We start from the raw sequence: 27717 nt of genomic DNA, 5'->3' as shown, positions 1-27717 counted from the left end.
AATAGGGAGAAATCTGGTGACTGGTTCCCTTTTTAAAGGGGTTGTCATCTACTAGACATACCCCTTCTACTGTCCATCCTCATACTTAACGCCCGAACGAGCTGAATCCTTTATTTTACAGCAAAGGTCATAAGAGATTGTGGCGTGTGATGCTTGCTGTAATTTATATAGTTGGAGAAGAAAAATCTTTCTGCACCTCTTTTTAAGATCAAAAGCGGAGAGTGTGATCTCGCAGTACGTCTAATGACATCTATGCAAAATGAAAATAATGAAATTAAAAAATGCCTGTGTCCCTTCCAATAACAATATCCGGGGATATATACACTAGTACTAAATAACATAGATTTTTTTTATTGACCAATTCTTTTAAAAAAAAAAAACATCTAAAATACAAGAAACATCAACCATAGGGAGATCAAACATCAGTTATAAAAATTGGAAATTAAGATGTAATAGTATACATATATAATGGGTAAAAATCAGGAACCCATCTTAATTGTATACATAATATGCAAGGCCAAATATAAAAGTACGTTAGGTGCTCATATTTTTACATAAATATATTCAACTAGAAGGTGGCCCGATTCTAACGCATCGGGTATTCTAGAATTTATTGTGTAGTTAATGTATGATTTTTGTTATATATATCGATGTTGTTGTGTGTAGTTGTCAAGTGTTTGTGTAGGGCGCTGTAAATGTTCTTGGTGTTGTCTGGGTGGGGGGGGTGAGAGCGGTGTTTGTGTGTTTCGTTGTGTGTGTGTTGTGGTGTTTGTGGAGCGCTGTGTGTCTGCAGTGTTGTCTGTGTGTGGTGCTGTGTGTGTTGCGCGGTTTGTGTGGGTGTGTGTGTGTGGGGTGCGTGTGTATGTTTTGGGGGGAGGTATGTTTTGTGCAATGTGTGTGTATTGCGCGGTATGTTCGTATATTTGTGTGTGCCGCGGAGTTTGCGTGTTGTGTGTGTGTGGGTGTGTCTGTGTAGGGGGGTGTTTGTGGTTCTCAGTGTGTGTGGTGTGTTGTGCGGTGCGTGTGTGGCGGTGTGTGTGGTGTTTGGGGGGAGGTGTGCACCCCCCATCGTGCTCCATCCCCCATGCTGCACACCCCTATCGTGCTCCATCCCCCCATGCTGCACCCCCCATCGTGCTCCATCCTCCATGCTGCGCACCCCCCATCGTCTTTCAACCTCCCATTCTGGGCACCCCCCATCGTGCGCCATCCCCCATGCTGTGAACCCCCCATTTGTGTTTCATCCCCCCATTCTGGGCCCCCCCATCGTGCTGCATTCCCCATGCTTCACCCCCCATCGTGCTCCATCCCCCCTCAGAGGGGAGTATAATAGGAGGAGTATAATGGGAGGAGTTGTCCTGGGGGGGAGGTGTACAGGTGCCCAACGTGTGTGGGGGCGTGGCCTAGCGGCATAGTGGGGGCGTGGCTAGCGGCATAGTGCGAGGGGGCGCGGCCTAGCGCCATAGTGTGAGGGGGCGTGGCCTAGCGGTACAGTGCAAGGGGGCGCGGCCTGGCGGCACAGTGCGGGGGGGGCGCGGCCTGGCGGCACAGTGCGGGGGGCGCGGCCTGGCGGCACAGTGCGGGGGGCGCGGCCTGGCGGCACAGTGCGGGGGGCGCGGCCTGGCGGCACAGTGCGGGGGGCGTGGCCTGGCGGCACAGTGCGGGGGGCGCGGCCTGGCGGCACAGTGCGGGGGGGGCGCGGCCTGGCGGCACAGTGGGGGGGCGCGGCCTGGCGGCACAGTGTGGGGGGGGGCGCGGCCTGGCGGCACAGTGTGGGGGTGGCGCGGCCTGGCGGCACAGTGTGGGGTGGCGCGGCCTGGCGGCACAGTGTGGGGTGGCGCGGCCTGGCCAAGCCCAGCGGCCAATCCGTGGGGGGGCGGGGCCAGGCCGAGCCCAGCGGCCAATCCGTGGGGGGGCGGGGCCAGGCCGAGCACAGCGGCCAATCCGTGGGGGGGCGGGGCCAGGCCGAGCACAGCGGCCAATCCGATGGTTGTCACTGTAAGGACACAATTTTGGAGCAAGACAGACAGACAGACAGAATAAGGCAATTATATATATATATATATATATATATAGATATATAATTTTAATCCAAAGTGCAAATGCCAAAACAGTACTATTATATAATACTATAGTATACCATAAATATCAATACATATGTACATTTAAGACCAATATATATATAAAGTACAATAAATAACTGTTAGCTATGCATATACTGTTATATATACTGAACTTGCATAATAGGTTATACCTGTATAATCCCATCACTGGCCCATGTATTTGCCTACGACATTCGTTTTGTTACCTTCATCAGGGGCCCAGTGCACTTACATCCTTTTTACTTAAATTTCCTTGCATGATTTCCTCAAAGATGGCATTTGTACTGTTATGTGTTGCCAGGAAGGTCCAGTGCTTTGTAATAGTATTCATAACCGTGAGCTTTTTCACTTTAAACACACTAACTTAAATATATTTTAGTGAGATTTTATATGACATACCAACATTAAGTAGCTAGTATTTTTGAAGTGTAAAGAAAATGATACAAGGTTGTCTAAATATTTTAAAATATAAATCTGAAAGTTTGTGGTGTGCATTTGTATTCAGCCCCCCTGCGTCAATACTTCGTAAGGCTCCCTTTAGCTTCAGTTACTGCTGTAAGTCTTTTGGGGTAGGTCTCTACTAGCTTTGCACATCTAGAGGCTGAAATGTTTGGCCATTCTTCACAAAATAGCTCTAGCGTAGCGAGATTGGATGGAGACGTCTGTGATCAGCAAATTTCAAGTCTTGTCACAGATTCTGAATGGGATTTAGGTCTGGACTGTGACTGGACCAGTCACACACATGAATATGTTTTCATCTCAACCATTCCATTGTAGCACTGGTTGTATGTTTAGGGTCGTGGTCCTGCAGGAAGGTGAACCTACTCAGGTGCTGCCGCCACCATGTTTGATGGTGGGGATCTGTTTTCAGGATGATGTGCAGTGTTACTTTTCCACTACACAGTGTTTTGCATTTAGCCCAATAAGTTGTTCTTTGCTGTCATTTGACCACAGCACCTTCCTCTACAAGCTTTGTCCCCTACGTGACTTTTTGTAAACTGCAAATAGGACTTCTTATGGCTTTCTTCTTGCCATTTGTTTAAAAAGGTCAGATTTGTGGAGTATATGACTAATAGTTGTCCTGTGGACAGATTCTCCTCCCTGAACTGTGGATCTCTGTGGCTCCTCCATAGTGCCCATGGGTCTCTTGGTTGCTTCTCTCTTTACTTCTCTCCTTGTTTCAGGTGTCCATTTAGGTGGACGGTCATGTCTTGGTAGGTTTTCAGTTGAGCTATACCATTTTTTTGGATGATGGATCGAACAGTGACCCTTGAGATTTTCAGAGCTAGGTCTATAGTTTTATACCATAACCTTGCTTTACTCTTTTTCACAACTTAATCTCTGACCTGTCTGGTGTGTTCCTTGGTTTTGATGATGCTGTTTGATCCCTAATGTTCTCAAACAAACCTCTGAGGCTTTCATAGAACAGCTGTAGTTATACTGAGAATAAATTAGATGCTGGTGGATTCAATTTACTAATTATTTGATGTCTGGAGGCAATTGGTCACTCAGTATTTTATTTAGAGGTATCGCACTACTTTTCTTTGTCGCTCCATTGGGAGACCCAGACAATTGAGACAATTGGGGTGTATAGCTTCTGCCTCCGGAGGCCACACAAAGTATTACACTTTAAAAAGTGTAACCCCTCCCCTCTGCCTATACACCCTCCCGTGCATCACGGGCCCATCAGTTTTTTGCTTTGTGTTGAAGGAGGCAGACACATTCACGCAAGCTCCACATTTTAGTCAGCAGCAGCTGCTGACTTTATCGGATGGAAGAAAAGAGGGCCCCTAACAGGGCTCCCGGCATGCTCCCTTCTCACCCCACTCTGGTCGGCGGTGCTGTTAAGGTTGAGGTACCCATTGCGGGTACAAAGGCTGGAGCCACATGCCGTTATCCTTCCCCATCCCTTAGGGGCTCTGGGTGAAGTGGGATCCTAACCGGTCACCATGCACTGGGACCGGGCTCCCTCCGCAGCCCCTGGGGGAATCTGACGGACAGGAGACCGGGTATCATCAGGGACAGGCCCTGCTCCTCTGAGGTACTCTGTGTCCCCTTGGGGACGGCGCATAGAGCGCCTGTGTAACGGACGCTGCAGCAGCTGCTGGGTGTTTTGTGTCGCCGGGACTACCGCGCCGACCGCGCTTGTTTGCCGGCCGCGTTACTAAATTTAGTCCCCGGCTTTTGCGGCCTAGTACCGCATACTCCCGCCCCCGGGCCTGCCAGTCAGGGGTAAGGGCGGGACGCTAGACTGGACGTCAGCGGTGAGGGCTGGAGCATACTTAGGTATCCTCCTCCCCCCTCACTGAGCACTGTGGGGCACCAGATTCCCGCACTTTCTGAGGCACGCCCACGGCTCCCTCCTCCTCTCAGAACGCTGGCAGCCATTGCTATCAGCACTTCTGCCGGTGGAGAACTTCAGACCGAGCTCCACAGCTCTGGGAGGCCCAGGCAGGGAATCTGGTGGACACACAACCGCTGAGGGCGGTCGGTAAGCCGCACCGGTTACTAGGTGCTGGCCCCCCTGGGTGCCGAAGTGTATATATATATATATCCTTATATTGTATACATTTACTCTGTTCGGCCGCATTATTTGCTTTTGGCTATATACCCTCACTGATTGCTCTAAGAGGAGACAACAGCATGTCGTCCGCAAAAAGCAAGGGTGCCAAGGCACAGGCTTATTTTGCAACCTGTACCTCTTGTGCGGCTATGTTACCTGCAGGTTCCACCTACCCTCATTGTGTGCAATGCTCGGCCCCTGTGACACTAACTCAGCCGGAGCCTCAGCCACTGGTGGGACCCTCGGCCCAGGTAGAACCACCGGCTACCACTGTCCAGGTGGCAGGGACAGAGTTTGCAGTGTTGGCTGAGAAACTTTCTTAGTCACTTTCTCAATCCATGGCTCAGTCTATGGATAGATGGTCTGCTAAGATACTTGAAGCTTTGCAGTCCAGACCGGTAACACAGGCCCCGGGCACTGTTGAATCATTGCCCCCAGGCCCCCCTCGGTCGGCGCAGCAAAGTGCTCCTGGGGTGACTCCTAGGTCCCACGGTGAGGACTCCGACACGGACCGCAGTCCCAGACCGGCTAAGCGGGCTCGCTGGGAGCTTCCCTCGACTTCATCACACTGCTCAGGGTCTCAGCATGTGGACTCTCTGGAGGATGAAGCGGATGTGGCAGATCAGGGCTCTGATCCTGACGCTGCTCTCAATCTTGATACACCTGAAGGGGACGCCATAGTAAATGACCTCATAGCGTCCATCAACCAGGTGCTAGAACTTTCTCCTCCAACTCCTCCGATTGAGGAGTCAGCTTCTCAGCAGGAGAAATTCCAATTTAGGTTTCCCAAACGTACACGGAGTGCGTTTTTCGATCACTCCAACTTCAGAGATACAGTCCAGAAACACCGAGCTTTTCCGGACAAGCGCTTTACTAAGCGCCTTAATGACACACGTTACCCCTTCCCCACTGACGTAGTTAAGGGTTGGGCTCAGTGTCCCAAGGTGGATCCTCCAGTCTCTAGACTGGCGGCTAGATCCATAGTAGCAGTGGCAGATGGTTCATCGCTCAAGGATGCCACTGACAGGCAAATAGAGCTCCTGATGAAATCCATCTATGAAGCCATAGGCGCGTCTTCTGCTCCGGCATTCGCAGCCGTATGGGCACTCCAAGCTATCTCAGCTTGTCTGTCTGAGATTAATGCAGTCACACGTGCCTCTACTCCGCAGGTTGTGTCTTTAACCTCTCAGGCGTCGGCTTTTTCGTTCTACGCCATGAACGCCGTCCTGGACTCTGCGAGCCGTACAGCGGTAGCATCCGCCAATTCAGTGGCAGTCCGCAGGGCCATGTGGCTACGCGAATGGAAGGCAGACTCTGCTTCCAAGAAGTTCTTAACCGGTTTGCCATTTTCTGGCGACCGTCTGTTTGGCGAGCAATTGGATGAAATCATTAAACAATCCAAGGGAAAGGACTCGTCTTTACGACAGTCCAAACCAAACAGACCTCAGCAACGGAAGATACAACCGAGGTTTCGGTCCTTTCGGCCCTCAGCCAGGTCTCAATTCTCCACGTCCAACAGGCCACAGAAGGGCCAGAGGAACTCTGATTCATGGCGGTGTAAGTCACGTCCTAAAAAGACCGCCGGAGGAACCGCCCCCAAAGCGGCCTCCTCATGACTTTCGGCCTCCCCAAACCGCATCCTCGGTCGGTGGCAGGCTCTCCCGCTTTTGCGACGCCTGGTTGCCACATGTCCAAGACCGATGGGTGAGAGACATTCTGTCTCACGGTTACAGGATAGAGCTCAGCTCTCGTCCTCCGACTCGTTTCTTCAGAACATCTCCGCCCCCCGAGCGAGCCGATGCTCTTTTTCAGGCGGTGAGCACTCTGAAGGCAGAAGGAGTGGTGATCCCTGTTCCCCTTCAAGAATGTGGTCGCGGTTTTTACTCCAACTTGTTTGTGGTGCAAAAAAAGGACGGATCATTCCGTCCCGTTCTGGACCTCAAACTGCTCAACAGACACGTGAAAACCAGACTGTTCCGGATGGAATCTCTCCGCTCCGTCATCGCCTCGATGTCCCAAGGAGACTTCCTAGCATCAATCGACATCAGGGATGCTTATCTCCACGTGCCGATTGCACCAGAGCATCAGCGCTTCCTGCGTTTCGCCATCGGAGCCGAACACCTTCAGTTCGTGGCACTGCCTTTCGGCCTGGCGACAGCCCCACGGGTCTTCTTTTTTTTTAAATCAGATACTTTTTTATTAAAACAGAGTACATACAACAGAATAACAAATCGGCATCCAAATTAAATTTATCACATCTATTACCCCTTTAACTCCCCCTCCCGCCCCCCTCCCCCACCCTGGCAGCAACACTTCTCCCCGATACTACATCCCATTTAGTACACACTTAGGATACCCTTCAACTGTAGTATAGCAACCATCCCGTTGTGCAGGAGGAACAACTAGTAACACAAATAAAACAAAACATACACATCAGAGGTCTCAGACGGCTATCCCGGTCCCAGACCAGTTTACTGGTCCATCACTCGTCTTATTCGCATTGCAGCCAAGGAGACCAGAGCTTCTCAAACATTTTAACATTCCCCCTTCTTTCATACACTCCCCGTTCCAGCTGAAGAATACACTCCACCCTTTTAATGTACTCTCCCCTGGTCGGGGGGTCTTTTTTAATCCAGGACCTGGCGATTAGCTTTCTTGCCGCATACAGCAGCCTAGCAATGACAATTTTCATAGTATTTTCCACCCCAAGCTCCTCAACATATTCCAATAGGCATAGCACTGGTTCCCTGGGGAGGACACACCCATATGTTCTTCCTATCTTGTGGATAACCTTAGTCCAAAAGGAGACCAGTCTCGGACAAGACCACATCATGTGAAAAATACCTGCGTCAGATCCCTGACACCTTGGACACTCCGAATTCCTTTTCAACCCCATTTTAAACATCAGTAAGGGAGACCTATATACCCGGTGACTCACGTATAGGGGAGACAGTCTGGCCGGTTCGCTCATGGAAAGTTTAGGGACATACTCCAGGATACTCTCCCACACCTCCTCCGTTATCGGCCCAACTTCCTCCTCCCATTTAGATTTAGTTTTAATTGGGTATTCTAAAAGAAAGGTATGTAGTATATCTTTATACGTGCCAGAAATGATCCCTTTAGTGCTTCCTCCGCCCTTACACACATACTCCAGTACCAGGTCAGTCTGTATGGCCACACTTTGTTTAGCCGCTTGGGCTGCAATCGCATGTTTTAATTGTCTGTAGTGGAGCCAGCCGGACGCCGGTAACTGAAACTCACTCTGTAACTGCGGGAACGATTTCACAATTCCTCCGTCCAATATCTGATGCATGTATATCACACCCTTGCGTCTCCACTCCTCAATATTCCCCATTTTCTGAATCTCCGGGAGATTACTGTTATCCCAGATAGGTGTAAACTTAGTTAACCGGGTCACCCCTCTCACCCTTTTCAGCCTATCCCAGGTCTTATAAATAAGTGCCATTGTAGGAGATGTTCTACCCAGGAGCCCCACCGCACCATCCTCTAGTCCCATTACCAATGGACTTCTACCCACTATGTATTCCTGTACTTCTTTAATGCCCCCATCTTTCTCTCGATCAGACCAACCCCTGAGGTGTTGACATTGCGCCGCTATATAATACAATTCCGGATTTGGGATTGCTAGACCCCCCTCATCCTTCGGCCTTTGTAAAGTCTCTAATCGCACCCTAGGCTGCTTTTTACCCCACACCAGGTCCCTAAACAGCGAGTTTATCCCTTTAAATCTTTTCCTTGAAATACAAACAGGGGCATTGTGCAGTATGTATAGGAGTTTAGGCATTACTACCATCTTTAGTAAATTAACCCTTCCAACAACTGACAAATGTAGCTTGTTCCAGGCATCCACCTTGGTTCTCAATTTTTTAAGGAGCGGCCATAAGTTCACCTGTATGTATTTTTCTACTGGCAGAGATATCTGGATACCTAGATATTTAAATTCGTCCACATTCTTCAATTTGTTAGCCCCAGTATCCTCATTTGTCCAGGCTACTTCCCCATCCACCTTAAAGAGGCTCGATTTAGACCAATTAATGGTCAGTCCCGAAACTTCTCCAAATTTCTCTATTATCTGCATGGCATGATCCAATGAGGCTGATGGATCCCCCAAGAAAAGTAATAAATCGTCAGCATAAAGAGCTATTTTCTCCTCTAAATGCCCATACTTAAATCCATGGATCTCCTTTGTTTTCCTAATGGCCGCCGCCAGAGGCTCTATTGCAATAGCAAATAGGAGCGGCGATAGTGGGCAGCCCTGCCTCGTTCCCCGGTGCAACTCAAACGCTGAGGAGGTCATACCGTTAACTCTAACTTTAGCAGTAGGCCTATTATACAACAGCTGCACCCACTTTACAAACCGTGGGCCAAAACCCATATGCTGCAACACTTTCCACAGATACCCCCACTCAACACTATCGAACGCTTTCTGGGCATCTAACGAAGCGATCACCCTCCGGCCAGGGTTGTCAGGCGGCAACTGTAGATTAAGGTACAATCTCCTGATATTAGCAGCTGTCGACCTATTGGCCATGAACCCTGATTGGTCCATATGGATTAGGTTAGATATAACTCCAGTCAGCCGGTTTGACAACACCTTAGCCAGAAGCTTCACGTCCGCTGTTAATAACGAGATGGGTCTATATGAGTCTGGAAGCCTCGGATTTTTATCCTCCTTAGGAATTACTACTATTATTGCTTCTCTCATAGATTCAGGCAATACACCTTCCCCCTCCGCCACCTCAAAGACTTTCAATAGTTTGGGTAATAGGATTTCTTCTAACTGTTTATAAATTTCAACTGGTAGCCCGTCTGCTCCTGGTGCCTTGTCATTGCTCATGCCATGCAGAGCGCCCTCCAGTTCATCAATAGTAATAGGTGACTCCAGTTTATCTCTATCCACCACAGACAACACCGGAAGCTCACCTCGCTCAAGAAATGAGTCCACCTCTTCCACCCTCATCTCTCCAATAGAAGAATATAGCGTGCGATAGAAATCTTTAAAGACCCCAAGGACCTCCTCAACCTCAGTGACCTGTGTCCCCTCCACTGTGTCCATACCATGCACAAATGAACTACTCCTTTGAGCTGCAGCTATGACCGATAATAGATGACCAACTTTTTCCCCCTCCTCATAAAAATGCAATTTTTGGAATGCCTGCTTCCTTACCGCCTTCTCCAAAAGCATCTTATTAACCTGTTCATGCGCCTGCCTAAGATTTTGCTTCGCGTCCGTAGTAGTACTCCGGATTGCTTCCAGCTCTGCCTTATCTAAGGCCTCCAGCCTATCTTTCTCATCCTGCCTCGTCTGTGTTTTACGTTTACAGATTTTCCTGAACAGGAGCCCCCTGAGGTATGCCTTCATCGCATCCCATACCACCAGCGGACCAGTGCTACCCTCGTTGTGGATAAAGAAATCCCCAAGATCCCGTTCTATATTCCCCATATTAATATGACGGATCCATGCTGGATGAAGCTTCCACTCTCCCCTCCTTCCCCCTGTCAGGGTCCCCCGTCGTATGGACACTAGAATTGGGCTATGATCCGAAATCACTCTTGTCAGATATTGCACGTCGCTTATCATTGCATCCATCAGATCACTAGCTAGAGCCATGTCAATGCGGGACAGAGTGTTATGTGAAGCCGAATAACAAGAGAAGCAGGATACCCTCCCATTCCTCACTCGCCAGGCATCCACCATTCCAAGTTCCCCAATAAGAGTGCCAAACGAAGTCCTACAACTATCCTGGATACCTGGAGGTCTACTACTCCTATCCCAGTACAGATCTATCACATTATTGAAGTCCCCCACCAGTAAAAAAGGGATTACTCCCCTTTTCTCAGAGAACTCCCTTATCTCCCTTAGTTTGGTGCACTTATATGGAGGTGGTATATATATTGCAGCTATACACATGAGTCTGCCAAATATTTTACACTTGACGGCCACACACTGTCCCTCTTTATCCACATACACTTCTATCTCTTCATATTGCACAGAGTTATGGATCAGCAGTGATACACCCCTTGCATAGTTGGAAAAGGTGGAGTGATAGGCCTTCTGCACCCATCTCCTATTTAAAACATGTGTTGTCTCCTTTGTTAGATGCGTTTCTAGTAGACATATTACTGACGGGTTCTGGTCTTGAACATATTTAATTAATGCCGCTCTCCTAGACCTATCTGATAACCCTCTAATATTCCAACTCAACACCTTAATTCTATCCCCCATTATCCCACCCAGTAAAACCATCAAACCTTGTAGTATCTCCCCATGCTGCCTCTACCCTACCCCTTTCCCCCCTCCCCCCCCTGCTCCCCTCCCCTCCTACTCCCCACCACTTCCTGTTTTCGAGTACTCCCGTGAAGCATCGGGTTTTCCAAACCTGGTCCATAATCCCTACTAAATTCCCCCCTACCTCCCTCGCCTTCCCCTCTTAGACACATTTTAAAACTCGTCCCTTTTCCAACAATTCTCCACTCCCCCCCTTTCTATGTATAATCATATTCCACTCAACCAATATAACAGTAAAATGGCGAACAGTAATTAAACTGGAATCTCAAATTGTAAATACCACCACCGCGCCAAATTAGGCAGTCCCCATGTCCTGCGAAGCTCACATCAAACCCTTCGCATTCCCCCTGCATACTACCTCAATCCCAAAGGGAAGGAGAAAAAAAAAAGAAAAAACAAGAAGGGTCCCCTGTAAGCTCCCAAGGATGTTGTAGAGCCTCAGCCGGCCTTCTCCAACACACTGCAGATTCAGACAGTCAGCTCATTCCTTCAAACGGATCCGCTTTTCGTTTGCGTCCAACCACTGCATGGCTTCCTCTGGAGTTGTAAAAAAGTGCACCCGCTCCAACGCCGTCACTCTTAGCTTTGCCGGGAACATCATTGAGTATTGCACCCCCATCTCTCGCAGGCGCCTCTTTACTCCTGTAAAAGTCATACGTAGCTTTTGAACAGAAATGGAGTAGTCTGGGTATATGGAAATTCTCTGGCCGTCAATCATAAGATCCTCCATGTCTCTTGCCTTTCGCAGTATAGTGTCCCTGTCTCTGTAGTTGAGGAGCTTGGCTAGCATAGTGCGAGGGCCCCTGCCTGCTGGTTGTGGCTGCATCGGGACTCTGTGTGCACGTTCCACAGCATAGAGCTTGGATAAGACATTAGCACCCATTTTCCCCCTGAGCCAGTCTTCTACATATTCAGTGGGGTATCTTCCTTCCGCTTTCTCAGGGATGCCAACAATTCGGATGTTATTTCTTCTAGAGCTGTTCTCTAAATCATCATTTTTTGCCATGATTTCAGCTATCTGCTGTGCAAATGTTTTTTCAGACTTTTGTAGTTTTGTAATATGATCCTCTGTTATCCCCACTCTCTCCTCTACAGCCGTTGTTCTCAGATCGGCTTTCTTGAGGTCTTTCTTAATGTCAGCAACCTCTGCCTGTAATCCCTTAACTTGTTTCGTCAGGGAAGTCAGAGCCTCTTTACAAAAAGACACCACTGCAAAAACGTCCTTTAAAGTGGGGTTTTCTGGAGCCTGGTCTGCACTATGTGCTTTCTCCACTTCTCCTGTCTTATTTTGCTGCTTTTCACCATCCCCCATCTCATCAGAGCTGGCATTGTCTTCTCCCTCCTCACCTCTGTTATCTGTATGCTGATGTGATTTCTCTGAAGTCCGGGCAAATTTCTCCAGCTTTGCAGCGATCTGCATCCTCTCCTGACAGGCTGCATTAAAGCTGGTGTCACACATAACGACGACGACAACGACGTCGCTGCTACGTCACCATTTTCTGTGACGTTGCAGCGACGTCCCGTCGCTGTCGCTGTGTGTGACATCCAGCAACGACCTGGCCCCTGCTGTGAGGTCGCCGGTCGTTGCTGAATGTCCAGCTTCATTTTTTGGTCGTCACTCTCCCGCTGTGACACACACATCGCTGTGTGTGACAGCGAGAGAGCGACGAAATGAAGCGATCAGGAGCCGGCACTGGCAGCTGCGGTAAGCTGTAACCAGCGTAAACATCGGGTAACCAAGGGAAGACCTTTCCCTGGTTACCCGATGTTTACGCTGGTTACCAGCCTCCGCTCTTGCTGCCAGCGCCGGCTCCTGCACTGTGACATGTGGCTGCAGTATGCATCGGGTAATTAACCCGATGCATACTGTAGCAAGGAGAGCAAGGAGCCAGCGCTAAGCAGTGTGCGCGGCTCCCTGCTCTCTGCACTGTGACATGTAGCTGCAGCACACATCGGGTTAATTAACCCGATGTGTGCTGCAGGAGAGCAAGGAGCCAGCGCTAAGCGCGGCTCCCTGCTCTCTGAACTGTGACATGTAGCTGCAGCACACATCGGGTTAATTAACCCGATGTGTGCTGCAGGAGAGCAAGGAGCCAGCGCTAAACGCGGCTCCCTGCTCTCTGAACATGTAGCACAGCGACCTTATGATCGCTGCTTCTGCTGTGTTTGACAGCTAAGCAGCGATCATAACAGCGACTTACAAGGTCGCTGTTACGTCACCGAAAATGGTGACGTAACAGCGACGTCGTTGTCGCTGTCGTTTAGTGTGACACCAGCTTAACTTTCTCAGCTTCCTGCCTTATCATGGCACCATCCTGAGAGCTGGGGACTTTCCCGCCTCCATTATCTTTTTGCCTGTGACGGACCATGGCACCTCTCTGCATCCACCAGACTCACTCCAGATAAGTCCTCACCACCTTATCTTCCTGACAGCCGGCTGAGGCAGTGATAACAGCGGTATTCAGGGATTTATCAAGGGAGTTTGCAGGAGAGCTCCACAAACACGTCTCTTCACATTGCCGTCCAGGCCACGCCCCGCCCCACGGGTCTTCACCAAGGTCATGGCAACAGTGGTGGCAGTCCTACACTCTCAGGGACACTCGGTGATCCCTTACTTAGACGATCTTTTAGTCAGGGCACCCTCCCGGGTGGCATGCCAACACAGCCTGAACACTGCTCTGGAGACTCTCCAGAGGTTCGGGTGGATCATCAGTTTCCCAAAGTCAAAATTGACACCGACCCAATCGCTAACTTACCTCGGGATGGAGTTTCATACTCTCTCAGCGATAGTGAAGCTCCCGCTGGACAAACAGCGTTCACTACAGACAGGGGTGCAATCTCTCCTTCGAGCCCAGTCACACCCCTTGAGGCGCCTCATGCACTTCCTAGGGAAGATGGTGGCAGCAATGGAGGCAGTTCCATTTGCGCAGTTTCATCTGCGTCCACTCCAATGGGACATTCTCCGCAAATGGGACAGGAGGTCGACGTCCCTCGACAGGAACGTCTCCCTTTCTCGGGCAGCCAAAGCCTCTCTTCAGTGGTGGCTTCTTCCCACTTCTCTGTCGAAAGGAAAATCCTTCCTGCCCCCATCCTGGGCTGTGGTCACGACGGACGCGAGTCTGTCAGGGTGGGGAGCGGTCTTCCTCCACCACAGGGCTCAGGGCACCTGGACTCAGCCAGAGTCCTCCCTTCAGATCAATGTTCTGGAGATAAGGGCAATGTATCTAGCCCTAAAGGCGTTCCAGCCGTGGCTGGAAGGCAGGCAGATCCGAATTCAGTCGGACAACGCCACGGCGGTGGCGTACATCAACCACCAAGGCGGCACACGCAGTCGTCAAGCCTTCCAAGAAGTTCGGCGGATTCTGCTGTGGGTGGAAGCCACAGCCTCCACCATCTCCGCAGTTCACATCCCGGGCGTAGAAAACTGGGAAGCAGACTTTCTCAGTCGCCAGGGCATGGACGCAGGGGAATGGTCTCTTCACCCGGACGTGTTTCAAGAGATCTGTTGCCGCTGGGGAACGCCGGACGTCGACCTAATGGCGTCCCGGCACAACAACAAGGTCCCGGCATTCATGGCACGGTCTCAAGATCACAGAGCTCTGGCGGCAGACGCATTAGTTCAGGATTGGTCGCAGTTTCGACTGCCTTATGTATTTCCTCCTCTGGCACTGCTGCCCAGAGTGTTACGCAAGATCAGGTCCGACTGCCGCCGCGCCATCCTCATCGCCCCAGACTGGCCGAGGAGGTCGTGGTACCCGGAGCTGTGGCATCTCACGGTGGGTCAACCGTGGGCACTACCAGACCGACCAGACTTGCTGTCTCAAGGGCCATTTTTCCATCTGAATTCTGCGGCCCTCAACCTGACTGTGTGGCCATTGAGTCCTGGCTCCTAGCGTCCTCCGGGTTATCTCAAGATGTCATTGCCACCATGAGACAGGCCAGGAAACCAACGTCCGCCAAGATCTACCACAGGACGTGGACGATCTTCTTATTCTGGTGCTCTGATCAGGGTTTTACTCCCTGGCCGTTTGCCTTGCCCACTTTTCTGTCCTTCCTTCAATCCGGAATGGACAAGGGTTTGTCTCTCGGCTCTCTCAAGGGACAAGTATCGGCGCTTTCCGTGTTTTTTCAAAAGCGTCTAGCCAGGCTTCCGCAGGTACGCACGTTCCTGCAGGGGGTTTGCCACATAGTCCCTCCTTACAAGCGTCCGCTAGAACCCTGGGATGTTAACAGGGTGCTAACGGCTCTTCAGAAATCACCTTTCGAGCCGATGAGGGATGTTTCTCTTTCACGCCTTTCGCAGAAGGTGGTCTTCCTAGTGGCAGTCACATCACTTCGGAGAGTGTCTGAGCTAGCAGCGCTGTCATGCAAAGCCCCCTTCCTGGTGTTTCACCAGGATAAGGTGGTTCTGCGTCCGGTCCCGGAATTTCTCCCTAAGGTGGTATCCCCTTTTCATCTCAATCAGGATATCTCCTTACCTTCTTTTTGTCCAAATCCAGTTCACCAATGTGAAAAGGATTTGCACTTTGTTAGATCTCGTGAGAGCACTCAGACTCTACAATTCTCGTACGGCGCCCCTGCGCCGTTCTGATGCGCTCTTTGTCCTTGTCGCTGGCCAGCGTAAAGGGTCGCAGGCTTCCAAGTCAACCTTGGCTCGGTGGATCAAGGAACCGATTCTTGAAGCCTACCGTTCTTCTGGGCTTCCGGTCCCTTCAGGGCTGAAAGCCCATTCTACCAGAGCCGTGGGTGCGTCCTGGGCATTGCGGCACCAGGCTACGGCTCAGCAGGTGTGTCAGGCGGCTACCTGGTCGAGTCTGCACACTTTCACGAAACACTATCAGGTGCATGCCTATGCTTCGGCAGATGCCAGCCTAGGTAGGCGAGTCCTTCAGGCGGCTGTTGCCCACCTGTAGGAAGGGGCCGTTTTACGGCTCTTTTTATCGAGGTATTCTTTTACCCACCCAGGGACTGCTTTTGGACGTCCCAATTGTCTGGGTCTCCCAATGGAGTGACAAAGAAGAAGGGAATTTTGTTTACTTACCGTAAATTCCTTTTCTTCTAGCTCCTATTGGGAGACCCAGCACCCGCCCCTGTCCCCTTCGGGCTGTTGTTCTTTTGTGTACACATGTTGTTCATGTTGAATTGTTCTTTGGTTCATGGTTTAGTTCTCCGAACATCCTTCGGATTGAATTTACCTTAGACCAATTTATAAGTTTCCTCCTTCCTGCTTTGGCACCAAAACTGATGGGCCCGTGATGCACGGGAGGGTGTATAGGCAGAGGGGAGGGGTTACACTTTTTAAAGTGTAATACTTTGTGTGGCCTCCGGAGGCAGAAGCTATACACCCCAATTGTCTCAATTGTCTGGGTCTCCCAATAGGAGCTAGAAGAAAAGGAATTTACGGTAAGTAAACAAAATTCCCTTCTTTCAAGGCAATGTAAGTTTGACCAGAGTCACACTTGCGTATGACTCGGCGAGTCTTGCATCGGCATCACCCGACATGGCCGCACACTCTCGGACAGGAGCAGGTCAATTACATGTATTTCTATGCAGCTGACCTGCTCCTGTCCGACTGTGTGGCCATGTCGGGTGATGCCGATGCGAGTCTCACTGAGTCATACACAAGTGTGACTCTGGCCTTTAAATGTCTTTTTCTATCCTACCTAACAAATGTTAATACAGTAGTTTAGTGGCCCTAAAAGGGGTGTTACATGCAGCGATATCGCTGGTGAAAGCACCCGCCCCCGTCGTTTGTGTGCGTCACGGGCAAATCGCTGCCCGTGGCGCACAATATCGTTCAGAGCTGTCACACGGACTTACTTGCCTAGCGACGTCGCTGTTGCCGGCGAGCCGCCTCCTTTCTAAAGGGGCGGTTTGTACGGCGTCACAGCGGCATCATTAAGCGGCCACCCAATAGAAGCGGACGGGCGGAGATAAGCGGGACGTAACATCCTGCCCACCTCCTTCCTTCCTCATTGCCGGCGGAGGCAGGTAAGCTGATGTTTGTCGTTCCCGAGGTGTCACACGTAGCGATGTGTGCTGCCTCTGGAACGACGAACAACCTGCGTGCTAAACAATCATCGATTTTTTGAAAAGGAACGACGTGGCAACAATGGACAATAAAGTGAGTATTTTCCATCGTTAACTGTCGTTCATGCGTGTCACACGCAACGACGTCGCTAATGATGCCGTATGTGCGTCATGGAATCTGTCACCCCGGCGATATATCGTTGCGTGTAAACGGGGCCTTTAAGCTCTTGAAAGTTCCTTTTAAATGCCTTGCATTCTTCCCTTTGAACAATATCCATTGTAGACCAGCTTGGTAAAATTGTCTGAGTTATGTATGTGGGTTAGGCGTTTGTGTGCAATTGTAACAATGGCTAGATTTCTGATTTCTGCAGTGAATGTTCTCTGACATTTTACCAGGGATTCATTTCAAGCACAATATTTGATGCAACCTTTTCCTTATTTCTAGGACATGTTTGAGAAAGTAAACAAGGCATATGAGTTTCTGTGCACCAAGTCAACGAAGGTTGTGGATGGGCCTGATCCAGAAAATATCATTTTGATTCTTAAAACTCAGAGCATCCTATTCAATCGCCACAAAGAAGGTAATATATATTTTAGGTTTGGAGATCTTGTAAGTAAATGTTTTAATGCCTGAGAGCTCTCCTTCCACAGTATCCATTTACTTGTCAGTACATCTCCACAACTTCTCTTGTCAGCGTCATCTCTGCTTGCCTTTATTTCCATATTAGTGGAATGTTTTATAATGATATGACCACCTTTTTATTTTCTAAATAACATGGAATTAATGGCTTGAGTTGTTTTTACCATTTATCTGATCCTGACTTAGGTTATGTGCGCTCTGAAAAATGGAATTTCTTTGTCGCTCCATTGGGAGACCCAGACAATTGGGTGTATAGCTATTGCCTCTGGAGGCCACACAAAGTATTACACTTAAAAGTGTAAGGCCCCTCCCCTTCTGGCTATACACCCCCAGTGGGATCACTGGCTCACCAGTTTTGTGCTTTGTGCGAAGGAGGCAACACATCCACGCATAGCTCCACTTTTTAGTCAGCAGCAGCTGCTGACTATGTCGGATGGAAGAAAAGAGGACACATATAGTGTCCCCAGCATGCTCCCTTCTCACCCCACTGTATGTCGGAGGTGTTTGTAAGGTTGAGGTACCCATTGCGGGTACGGCGGCAGGAGCCCACATGCTGATTCCTTCCCCATCCCTTTTTACAGGGCTCTGGGTGAAGTGGGATTTACCGGTCTCCAGGCACTGAGACCGTGCTCCATCTACAGCCCCTGGAGAAGATGCTGGATGGAGCGGAGTACATCAGGGACATGGCCCTGCTTCCTCAAGGTACTCTGTGTCCCCGTGCATTTGGCGCTCACACCGCAGCATGCTGGGTGTTGTAGTGCGCCGGGGGACATCAGCGCTGCGGCGCCTGTGCCATGGCCTCATTCAGCTTTGCTGAAGCAGGCTCACTTATGGGAATTGGTCGCGCCGGCCGCTGGGACTGCGGCGCGGCTGGCACTTGTAGTGCGCCGGGGACTTCAGCGCGGCCTGCGCTTTTACGGCGGCCGCGCTGATAACTAGAGTCCCCGGCTTTTGCGGCCTGCTTCCGTTCGTTCCCGCCCCCAGACCTGCCAGTCAGGAGAGGGGCGGGACGCTGGCCACTTCCAGGAATCGGTCGCGCCGGCCGCTGGCAGCGGCGCGGCTGGCACTTGTGGTGCGCCGGGGACTTCAGCGCGGCCCGCGCTTTTACGGCGGCCGCGCTGATAACTAGAGTCCCCGGCTTTTGCGGCCTGCTTCCGTTCGTTCCCGCCCCCAGACCTGCCAGTCAGGAGAGGGGCGGGACGCTGGCCACTTCTATGAATCGGTCGCGCCGGCCGCTGGAACTGCGGCGCGGCTGGCACTTGTGGTGCGCCGGGGACTTCAGCGCGGCCCGCGCTTTTACGGCGGCCGCGCTGTTAACTCGAGTCCCCGGCTTCTGGGCCTAGTCTCCCTTCGTTACCGCCCACAGCCCTGACAGTCAGGGTAGGGGCGTGACGCTGCATAGAGCAGAGCTGAGAGCTGGAGTATGTTTTGCATACTCCACCCCTCTCACTGTGTGCACTGTGAATCCGGATTCCCGCACTTTCTCAGGCACGCCCACGGCTTCCTTCTCTACAAGGACACCGGCAGCCATTAGTGTCAGTTTCTGTACGATACAGAGACAAGTGTGGAAGACCCTGGCATTCTGATAGTCACACAATCGCTGTAACAGGCGTTAAGCAGCACCTGTGGTGCTAACCCCACTAGTGCAGAAGTGCACTTATAGATATGCTTGTACTATATACATTGCACTGTTTGGTCGCACGTTGTATATACCCTCCTGGATTATGCGGAGGAGTTATCAGCATATTCTCTGTGTAAAACAAAGGTGCAGAACCACATGTTTTTCTATACAGCTGGTACAGCATGTACGGCTATACGGCCGGCAGGTACATAGACTCCCATTGTATGCACTAATGGCCAGGGGATGAGGACGGTGTCTGCAGTATTTACTGACAGTTTTTCTGAGACTATGGCTATGATACTAGAAGCCTAGCAGTCCGGACATGTCTCTCACAATATGGGCACTGTTGAATCATTGATCCATGGCCCCCCTCAGTGTGAATAACTAACAGCTCCGGGAATGTCACACGCATCCCAGAGTCACGGCTCTGCACGGACGTCAGTCCCAGACAGCCTAAGTGGGCTCGCTATGAGCGGCCTCGGTTTCATCAGGGTCCTAATAGAAGGACTCGCTGTGTAATGAGGCGGAAGTGGCGGCTCAGGATTCTGATCCTGAGACCGCTCTCAATCTGGATACACCTGATTGTGACGCCATAGTAAATAATCTTATAGCGTCCATCTATAGAATGTGGGTTATTTCTCACAGCTCCTCCAGTGGAGGAGTCAGCTTCACGTATTTTTCTGGACCACTCTGCCTTCAGAGAGGCAGTCCAGGAACACCACGCTTATCCAGATATGCGCTTCTCCAAACGGCTTAGGATACACGTTATCCCTGTCCCCTGACTTGGTCAAGGACTGGACCCAATGTCCCGAGCGGCATCCTCCAATCTCCAGGCTTGTAGCTAGATCCATAGTTGCAGTGGGAGATGGAACTGCAAACTCAAAGATGCCACTGACAGACAGATGGATCTCTGGTCGAAAGCCATCTATGAGGCTGTCGGCGCACCGTTGGCTCCGGCATTCTCTCCCTTGGGGCACTCCAAGCTATTTCAGCTTGTCTTACACAGATTGACACGGTTACACGTACATCTGTGCCGCAGGTGGCATCCTTAACCTCTCAAATGTCTGCATTTGTTTCTTACGCGATTCAGGTTGTCCTGGACTCTGCGAACCGTGCGGCGGTAGCCTCCGCTACTCCGTGTTTTTAAGCAGAGCCTGGTCTGCTCGTTAAGTGAATGGAAGGCAGATTCTGCTTCCAAAAAAGGTTGCCTAACCAGTTGCCTTTTTCTGCTGACCGACTGTTTGGTGAGCGTTGGATGTAACCATTAAACAGTCCAGGGGTAAGGATTCATCCTTTCCTCAGCCCGGACACAACAAACCCCAACAGAGCAAGAGGCAGTCGGGGTTTTCGGCCTTTCGAGGCTCGGGCAGGTCCCATTTTTCCTCGTCCAATGTGGACTCAAAAGGATCAGAGGAGCTAAGATTCTTAGCGGGCTCAGTCTCGCCCAAAAAAGCGACAGTCTGAAAACCCGCTTCCAAGGCGGCTTCCTCATGACTTGCGGCCTCGGTCGGTAGCAGGCTCTCCCGCCTTGGCGATATTTAGCTGCCATAGGTCAATGACCATTGAGTGTGAGACATTCTGTCTCACGGGTACAGGATAGAGCTCACTTCTCGTCCTCCAACTCGATTCTTCAGAATTTCTCCACCTCCCGGCCGGGCCGCTGCTCTTCTGCAAACAGGGTGCACTCTATAGGCAGAAAGAGTGATGACCCCCGTTCCTCTTCAGGAACAAGGTCACGGTTTTTACCCCAAATTCTTTGCGGTACCTATAACAACGGGCCGTTCCGTCCCGTTCTGGATCTAAAAATGCTCAGCAAGCTCGTGGACACCAGGCGGTTCCGGATGGAATCCCTCCGCCATGTCATCGCCTCAAGGTCCCAAGGATATTTCCTAGCATCATTAGGCATCAAGGATGCTTATCCACACGTGCCGATTGATCCAGAGCACTAGCGTTTCTACGCTTCGTTATAGGAGACGAACACCCTCTGTTCGTAGCTCTACCTTCCGGCTAGCGACAGTCCAACTGGTCTTCGCCAAGGTCAGGGCAGCAGTAGTCACAGTCCTGCACTCTCAGGGTCACTCTGTGGTCCCGTATTTAGACGATCTACTTGGCAAGGCACTCTCTTAGGAAACATGCCAACACTGCCCGAACGTTGCGCTGGAGACTCTCTAGAGTTTTGGGTGGATCATCAACTTTTTAAAGTCAGATCCGACCCCGACCCTATCGATAACATATCTAGGCATAGAGTTTCTTACTCTCTCAGCGATAGTGAAGCTGCCGCTAGACAAACAGCATTCACTACGGGCTGCAAGCTCTTCTTTAAGAACCAGTCGCACACATTGAGACGCCTCATGCACTTCCTACGTAAGATGGTACCAATGGAGGCAGTTCCTTTCGCGCAGTTTTACTGCGTCCACTACAATGGGACATTCTCCGCCAATGGGACGAGGAGTCGACGTCCCTCAACAGAGTCGTCGTTCTTTCTCAGGCGGCCAAGGAATCTCTACGGTGGTGGCTTCTTCTCACCTCTTGGTCAAAAAGAAGGTCCTTCCTATCCCCGTCCTGGGCGATAGTTACGACAGACGCGAGTCTATCAGGGTGGGGAGCAGTTTTTCTCCACTACAGCGCTCAGGGTACGTGGACTCAGCAAGAGTCCACTCTTCAGATCAATGTTCTTGAACACAGAGCAGTGTATCTTGCCCTACAATCCTTCCAACAGCGGCTGGAAAGCAAGCATATCCGACTTCAGTCGGACAGCTCCACAGCGGTGGCATACATCAACCACCAAGGAAGAACGCGCAACCGGCAAGCCTTCCAGGAAGTCCGGCAGGTTCTGATGTGGGTGGAAGACACGGCATCCACCATATCCACAATTCACATCCCAAGTGTGGAAACTAGGAAGCTGACTTCCTAAGTCGCTGAGGTGTGGCCGAAAGAGTATGGTCTCCTCACCCGGACGGGTTTCAGGAGATCTGGCGCCGCTGACAGAGGCCGGACGTCGATCTAATGGCGTCACGGCACAACAACAATGTGCCAGCTTCATGGCACGGTTTCACAATCATCGAGCTCTGGCGGCAAACGCCTTAGTTCAGCATTGGTCGCAGTTCCAGCTACCTTAGGTGCCACCTCTGGCATTGTTGCCCAGAGTACTGCGCTAGATCAAGACCGACTGCGGCCGCGCCATCCTCGTCGCTACAAATTGGCCGAGGATGTTGTGGTACTCGGTTCTGTGGTGCCTCACGGTAGGCTAACCGGGGGCACTACCAGACCAATCAGACTGGCTGTCTCAAGGGCCATTCTTCCATTTGAATTCTACGGCCCTCAACCGGATGGTGTGGCATTGAGTCCTGGAACCTAGTGTCGTCAGGATTACCTCAGGACGTGGTTGCCACCATGAGACAGGCTAGCATACAACGTCCGCCAAGATTGACCACAGGACGTGGAAGATGTTCTTATCTCGGTGCTCGGCGCAGGGTGTTTCTCCCTGGCCGGTTGCATCGTCTATGTTTCCTTCCTTCCTGCAATCTAGGTAGGAAAATGGGTTGTCGCTCAGTTCCCTTTAGGGACAAGTCTCAGCGCTATCTGTATTTTTTCAGAAACGACGACTTCCTCAGGTACGCACGTTCCTACGGGGAGTTTGTCTTCTCAGCACTCCGTACAAGCGGCCGTTAGAGCCCTGAGATCTGAACAAGGTTCTAATTGCTCTCCAGATGCCGCCTTTCGAGCCTTGGAGGGATGTCTCCCTTCCCGTTTTTCACGGGAAGTGGCCTTCTAGTAACGGTCTCGTCTCTTAGGAGAGTTTCCGAGCTAGCAACGCTCTCATACAAACTCCCTTCCTGGTCCTTCACCAGGACAGGGTAGTTCTGCGTCCGGTTCCGGAATTTCTCCCTAAGGTGGTATCCCATTTTCATATCAATCAGGATATCACCTCACCTTCTTTGTGTCCTCGTCCAGTCCATCAATTTCAGAAAGATTTGCATCTGTTGGTTCTGGTGAGAGCACTCAGGTTCTACTTCCCGCATGGCGCTCCTGCGCCACCCGGATGCACTCTTTGTCCTTGTCGCTGGTCGGCGTAAACAGTCGCAAGCTTCCAGATCCACCCTTGCTCGGGGGCTCGAGGAACCAATTCTTGAAACCTACAGTTCTACTGGGCTTCTGGTTCTCTCAAGGCCGAAGGCCCATTCTACCAGAGCCGTGGGTGCATCCTGGGCATTACGGCACCAGGCTACGGCTCAGCAGGTGTGTCAGGCACCCACCTGGTCGAGTCTACTTACTTTTACCAAGCATTATCAGATGCATACCTACGCTTCGGCAGACGCCAGCCTAGGTAGATAAGTCATTCAGGCGGCGGTTGGCCACCTGTAGGAGAGGGCCGTTTGACGGCCCTATCATGAGGTATTCTTTTACCCACCCAGGGATTGCTTTTGGACATCCCAATTGTCTGGGTCTCCCAATGGAGCGACAAAGAAGAAGGGAATTTTGTTTACTTACCGTAAATTCCTTTTCTTCTAGCTCCAATTGGGAGACCCAGCACCCGCCCTGTTTTCTCGGGGTTTTTCTGTTTTTTCGGGTACACATGTTGTTCATGTGGTATGGTTCAGTTCTCCGATGTTTCCTCGGATTGAATTGGTCTTTAAACCAGTTATTGGCTTTCCTCCTTCTTGCTTTGGCACTAACACTGGTGAGCCAGTGATCCCACTGGGGGTGTATAGCCAGAAGGGGAGGGGCCTTACACTTTTAAGTGTAATACTTTGTGTGGCCTCCAGAGGCAATAGCTATACACCCAATTGTCTGGTTTGCTGTGGTTTTACCACGGTATTGTTCGCGGTATTGCCGCGGTTTTGCCGCGTGCGGGTTGGTATGTGCTTTATTGCATTCAATGCAATAAAGCACATTGAAAAAAAAAAAAGTCATTTCATTCTGAGAGAAATAGACAGAAGAATAGATAGAATAGATAGACAGAGGGATAGATAGAAGGATAGATAGAGGGACAGAGTCCCTGTGAGCACACTCTGCATTTCTCAGTGTTGGTAGTGAGTTCACATTACCGGCCGTGGGAAATGCCCTGTGGTTACTTCTGCTGTCTCGCTGCGAGGCTGCGTTCAGCAGTGTCTGTGTCAATCACGGCTGGATGTAAGCATCACAGGACGCCGGAGCTGTGGATTACGTCGGAGCTTTGTTTCGGGAGGGGTTAATAAAAGGGTGAACGAGGCTCGTTTGTGTTTTATTTAAAATAAAGGATTTTTCGGTGTGTGTGTGTTTTTTCACTTTACTTACGGGTTGATCATGTCAGCTGTCACATAGACGCTGCCATGATCAAGCCTGGAGTTAGTGGCGGCGATCCGCCACCATTAACTCCTTGTATTACCCTGACTACCACTGCTACACGGCTGCAGGAAGAGCCGGGGACACTCCGGTAGTGCCGCATAATGCATGCGACTGTGCCGGGGCAGCTGCGGCTGATATTCTCGGCTGCGGGAGGGGGGAGTGAGGCGGGGGACATTAACCCTGCCCCTCTCCCTCCCCAGCCTGAGAATACCGGGCCGCCGCTGTGTGTTTACCTCGGCTGGACGGTAAATATACAGCGGAGCCCACGTGTTTTGTTTTCTATATTTCCATTTGCTTTCTATGTGTGTTCTATGTCTGTGTGTGTGTCTGTGATCTGTGTGTGTTTACTCTCTGCATGGCTTCCTCTTCCTGTAATGACATCACTTCCCTGCAAAACCGCAGGCAAGCGATGTACATTACCGGAGGTAAACCGCGAAATACCGCAGGGAATAACGCAGGAAAACGCAGTGAACCGCACAGAATTTGCTGCCTGCGTTATTCCCTGCGGGATTTCACGATTATATTGGAGTCAATGGAGTAAAATCCCGCAGCGATGTGCAGAAAAGAATTGACATGCAATTGTTTTTGCTGCGGGAATCCCGCAGCAAAACATGCAGCTGTCAAAATCCGCCTAGTGCGCACAGGATTTTTTTTTCCCATAGGTTTTGCTGGTGATTAACTGCAGAGATGTTATGAACATTTCTTCATCGTTCCTTATGGGAGACCCAGACCATGGGCGTATAGCTTCTGCCTCCGGAGGACACACAAAGTACTACGCTAAAAAGTGTAGCTCCTCCCTCCGAGCATATGCAGCCCCTGGATGACTAAATCTAGCCAGTTCAATGCTTTATGTTCAGGAGAGACACATGCATTTTCATCTGATTTTTGATTTTAAAGAGTTGGAAGAAAAGCGGGTCCAAGCTGGACCCCCGGCATGTCCCTTCTCACCCCACTGTGTCAGCGGTGCTGTTAAGGTTGATTTCAAGGCTTGAGCCTTTACATGCCGCGCTCCTTCACCATCCCTCGGGCTCTGGCTTGAAGTGGGAGCCAGCACGGTTCTCACTGCTTTGCAGGAGACCGGTCTCCATCCGCAGCCCTCTCAGGACCCTGCCGGACGGAGCACTCATCCCTCAGGGACCTGGCCCTGCGTCTCTCAAGCTAAGTATTGAGACGTTATTGTCAGGGGGTCCCTTGCATTTTTTATTGTTGGGGAGAGTGTGTTAGTTATTTTGGTGACATTTCCGGCCGGTTCTCTGGGTTTCCCCTGAGAACCGCGCCGAGGGTGCCTGCTCGCCGACCGCACTGTAAAATTTAGTCCCCGGCTTCAGCTGCGGCCTACTTTCGGTTTCACTGCCCCTGCATGTCATTCATGCAGAGGGACAGTGCGGCGCCGCCCACCGGCCGTTCAGCAGAGGGGAGGACACTCCTCTCTGAGGAGATGTTTCCCTCCCCTGTATATCCCCTTGGCCCTCCGGTTCCCGCTCTTGGACTAGGCCCCGCCCCCCTCACGCCGGCGCCATTTTATCAGCGTTCTCACACTGATCGGCGCTGGCTGCTGCATCTCTGCAACCTGTCTGGGGGTCCGAGCTGTGGAATCCGGAGGGCACACAAAACGGTCTGGTAAGCCACAACCTCTGGTTGTGGACTTTATTATACACTCTCTGGGGATCATTCTGAAGGAGTGTGTTCTTTACTGCAGAGCCCCCACCTCAGCAGCATGTCTCACACTAGGAGCAAGGCTGCAAGGCTGTACTCAATATGCACTGCATGTAAGCTCGTACTGCCTGAACCGAGCACATATCCACATTGTGATGCCTGCTCTAACATGGTGGTGCCTCAGCCTGGAGTCTCCCCAGTGGTCCCTCCGGCTGCTCCGGCCCCGGTGGCTGAACCCCCGGCTTGGGTAGAATTGTTTACTAAGTCTATCTCCCAGTCCTTTGCTGACTCAATGGGAGAGCTGTCCCGGACTCTGCTGAGCATGCATCAGCCCCCTTCACAGGGTGCCTCTGCTGCTTCGTCTCGCTCTACAGAGCTCACAGAGGATTCTTCATCTGCTCCCAGACCCCGTCCTCCTAAAAGGAAACGCAGGGACCCCTCTCCTTCCTCGTCCCGCGGCTCCGATTCACGAGCCGATTCGCAGGACGAGGAGGATGTCTTTACTGGGGGCTCGGACGCTACCTCCATGTGCCCCATTGATCTGACTGAGGGGGATGCAGATGTTAGTGATTTGATTGCGTCCATTAATACTGTACTGGACCTCAATCCGCCAGTATCAGAGGAGCAACCCTCTCTGGCAGAAAAGCACCAGTTTACTTTGCCTAAGAGACCAAGGAGTGTGTTCTTTAACCACTCCAGTTTTCAGACCACGGTGTCCAAGCCCAGAGCCTGTCCTGACAAACGCTTTCCTAAGCGTGGTTCTGATGACCGTTTTCCTTTTCCACCAGAGGTGGTCAAGGAGTGGGCTCTCTCACCAAAGGTGGACCCTCCGGTGTCTAGACTCTCAGCCCGGACAGTTGTATCTGTGGCTGATGGCACCTCACTCAAGGATCCCACTGACCGCCAGGTTGACCTCCTGGCCAAGTCTGTCTGAGGCGACAGGGGCCTCGTTCTCCCCATCTTTTGCAGCAGTGTGGGCTCTCAAAGCCATCTCTGCTTCTCTGGAGGAGATGCATACCCTCACTAGGGACTCTATGCCTGAATTGGTTGCTTTAACTTCCCAGGCTTCAGCCTTTTCAGCCTACGCCATGTCTGCCATGCTGGAGGCCTCTCACCGCACTGCCGGTGGCCTCCGCCAATTCCCTCGCTATCCGCAGGATCTTGTGGCTTCGTGAGTGGAAGGCGGATGCTTCCTCAAAGAAGTACCTTGCTGGGCTCCCATTTGCTGGGTCCAGGCTGTTCGGTGAACAGCTGGATGAAATCATTAAGGAGGCTACTGGCGGGAAGAGTACTTCCTTGCCACAGACTAAAGCCAGGAAACCTGTCCAGGGCAGGAACAAGTCGAGGTTTTGTTCCTTTCGTTCCTCTAACTGGTCATCCTCTAAGCCCTCGGCCTCATCCACTAACTCGGCCAAGGACCAGAAGCCCACCTGGCGCAAGAAGCCGCGTCCACAAGGGTCCGCAGGA

The 27717-nt window shown here is 51.2% G+C and overlaps 1 protein-coding gene across 4 annotated transcripts in view; it reads left to right on the top strand.

Annotated features, from left to right (window-relative positions):
* DNAJC13 (DnaJ heat shock protein family (Hsp40) member C13) overlaps positions 1 to 27717 on the top strand; it is a 317458-nt gene that overhangs the window by 226020 nt on the left and 63721 nt on the right. For all 4 annotated transcript variants that reach the window (XR_012724354.1, XM_075315202.1, XM_075315201.1 and 1 more), the window contains one exon: positions 17451 to 17586. Coding sequence is in view for 3 of the 4 variants with exons in the window: in XM_075315202.1 (XP_075171317.1) it covers positions 17451 to 17586 (136 nt within the window). In the remaining variant the exon portion in view is untranslated. The remainder of the gene's footprint in view (positions 1 to 17450; positions 17587 to 27717) is intronic.

Source organism: Anomaloglossus baeobatrachus, chromosome 6 (assembly GCF_048569485.1).
Source record: "Anomaloglossus baeobatrachus isolate aAnoBae1 chromosome 6, aAnoBae1.hap1, whole genome shotgun sequence".
NCBI lineage: Eukaryota > Metazoa > Chordata > Amphibia > Anura > Aromobatidae > Anomaloglossus > Anomaloglossus baeobatrachus.
The sequence above is the reverse complement of the archived record's forward strand: the minus strand, read 5'-3'. Positions and strand labels throughout refer to the sequence as shown.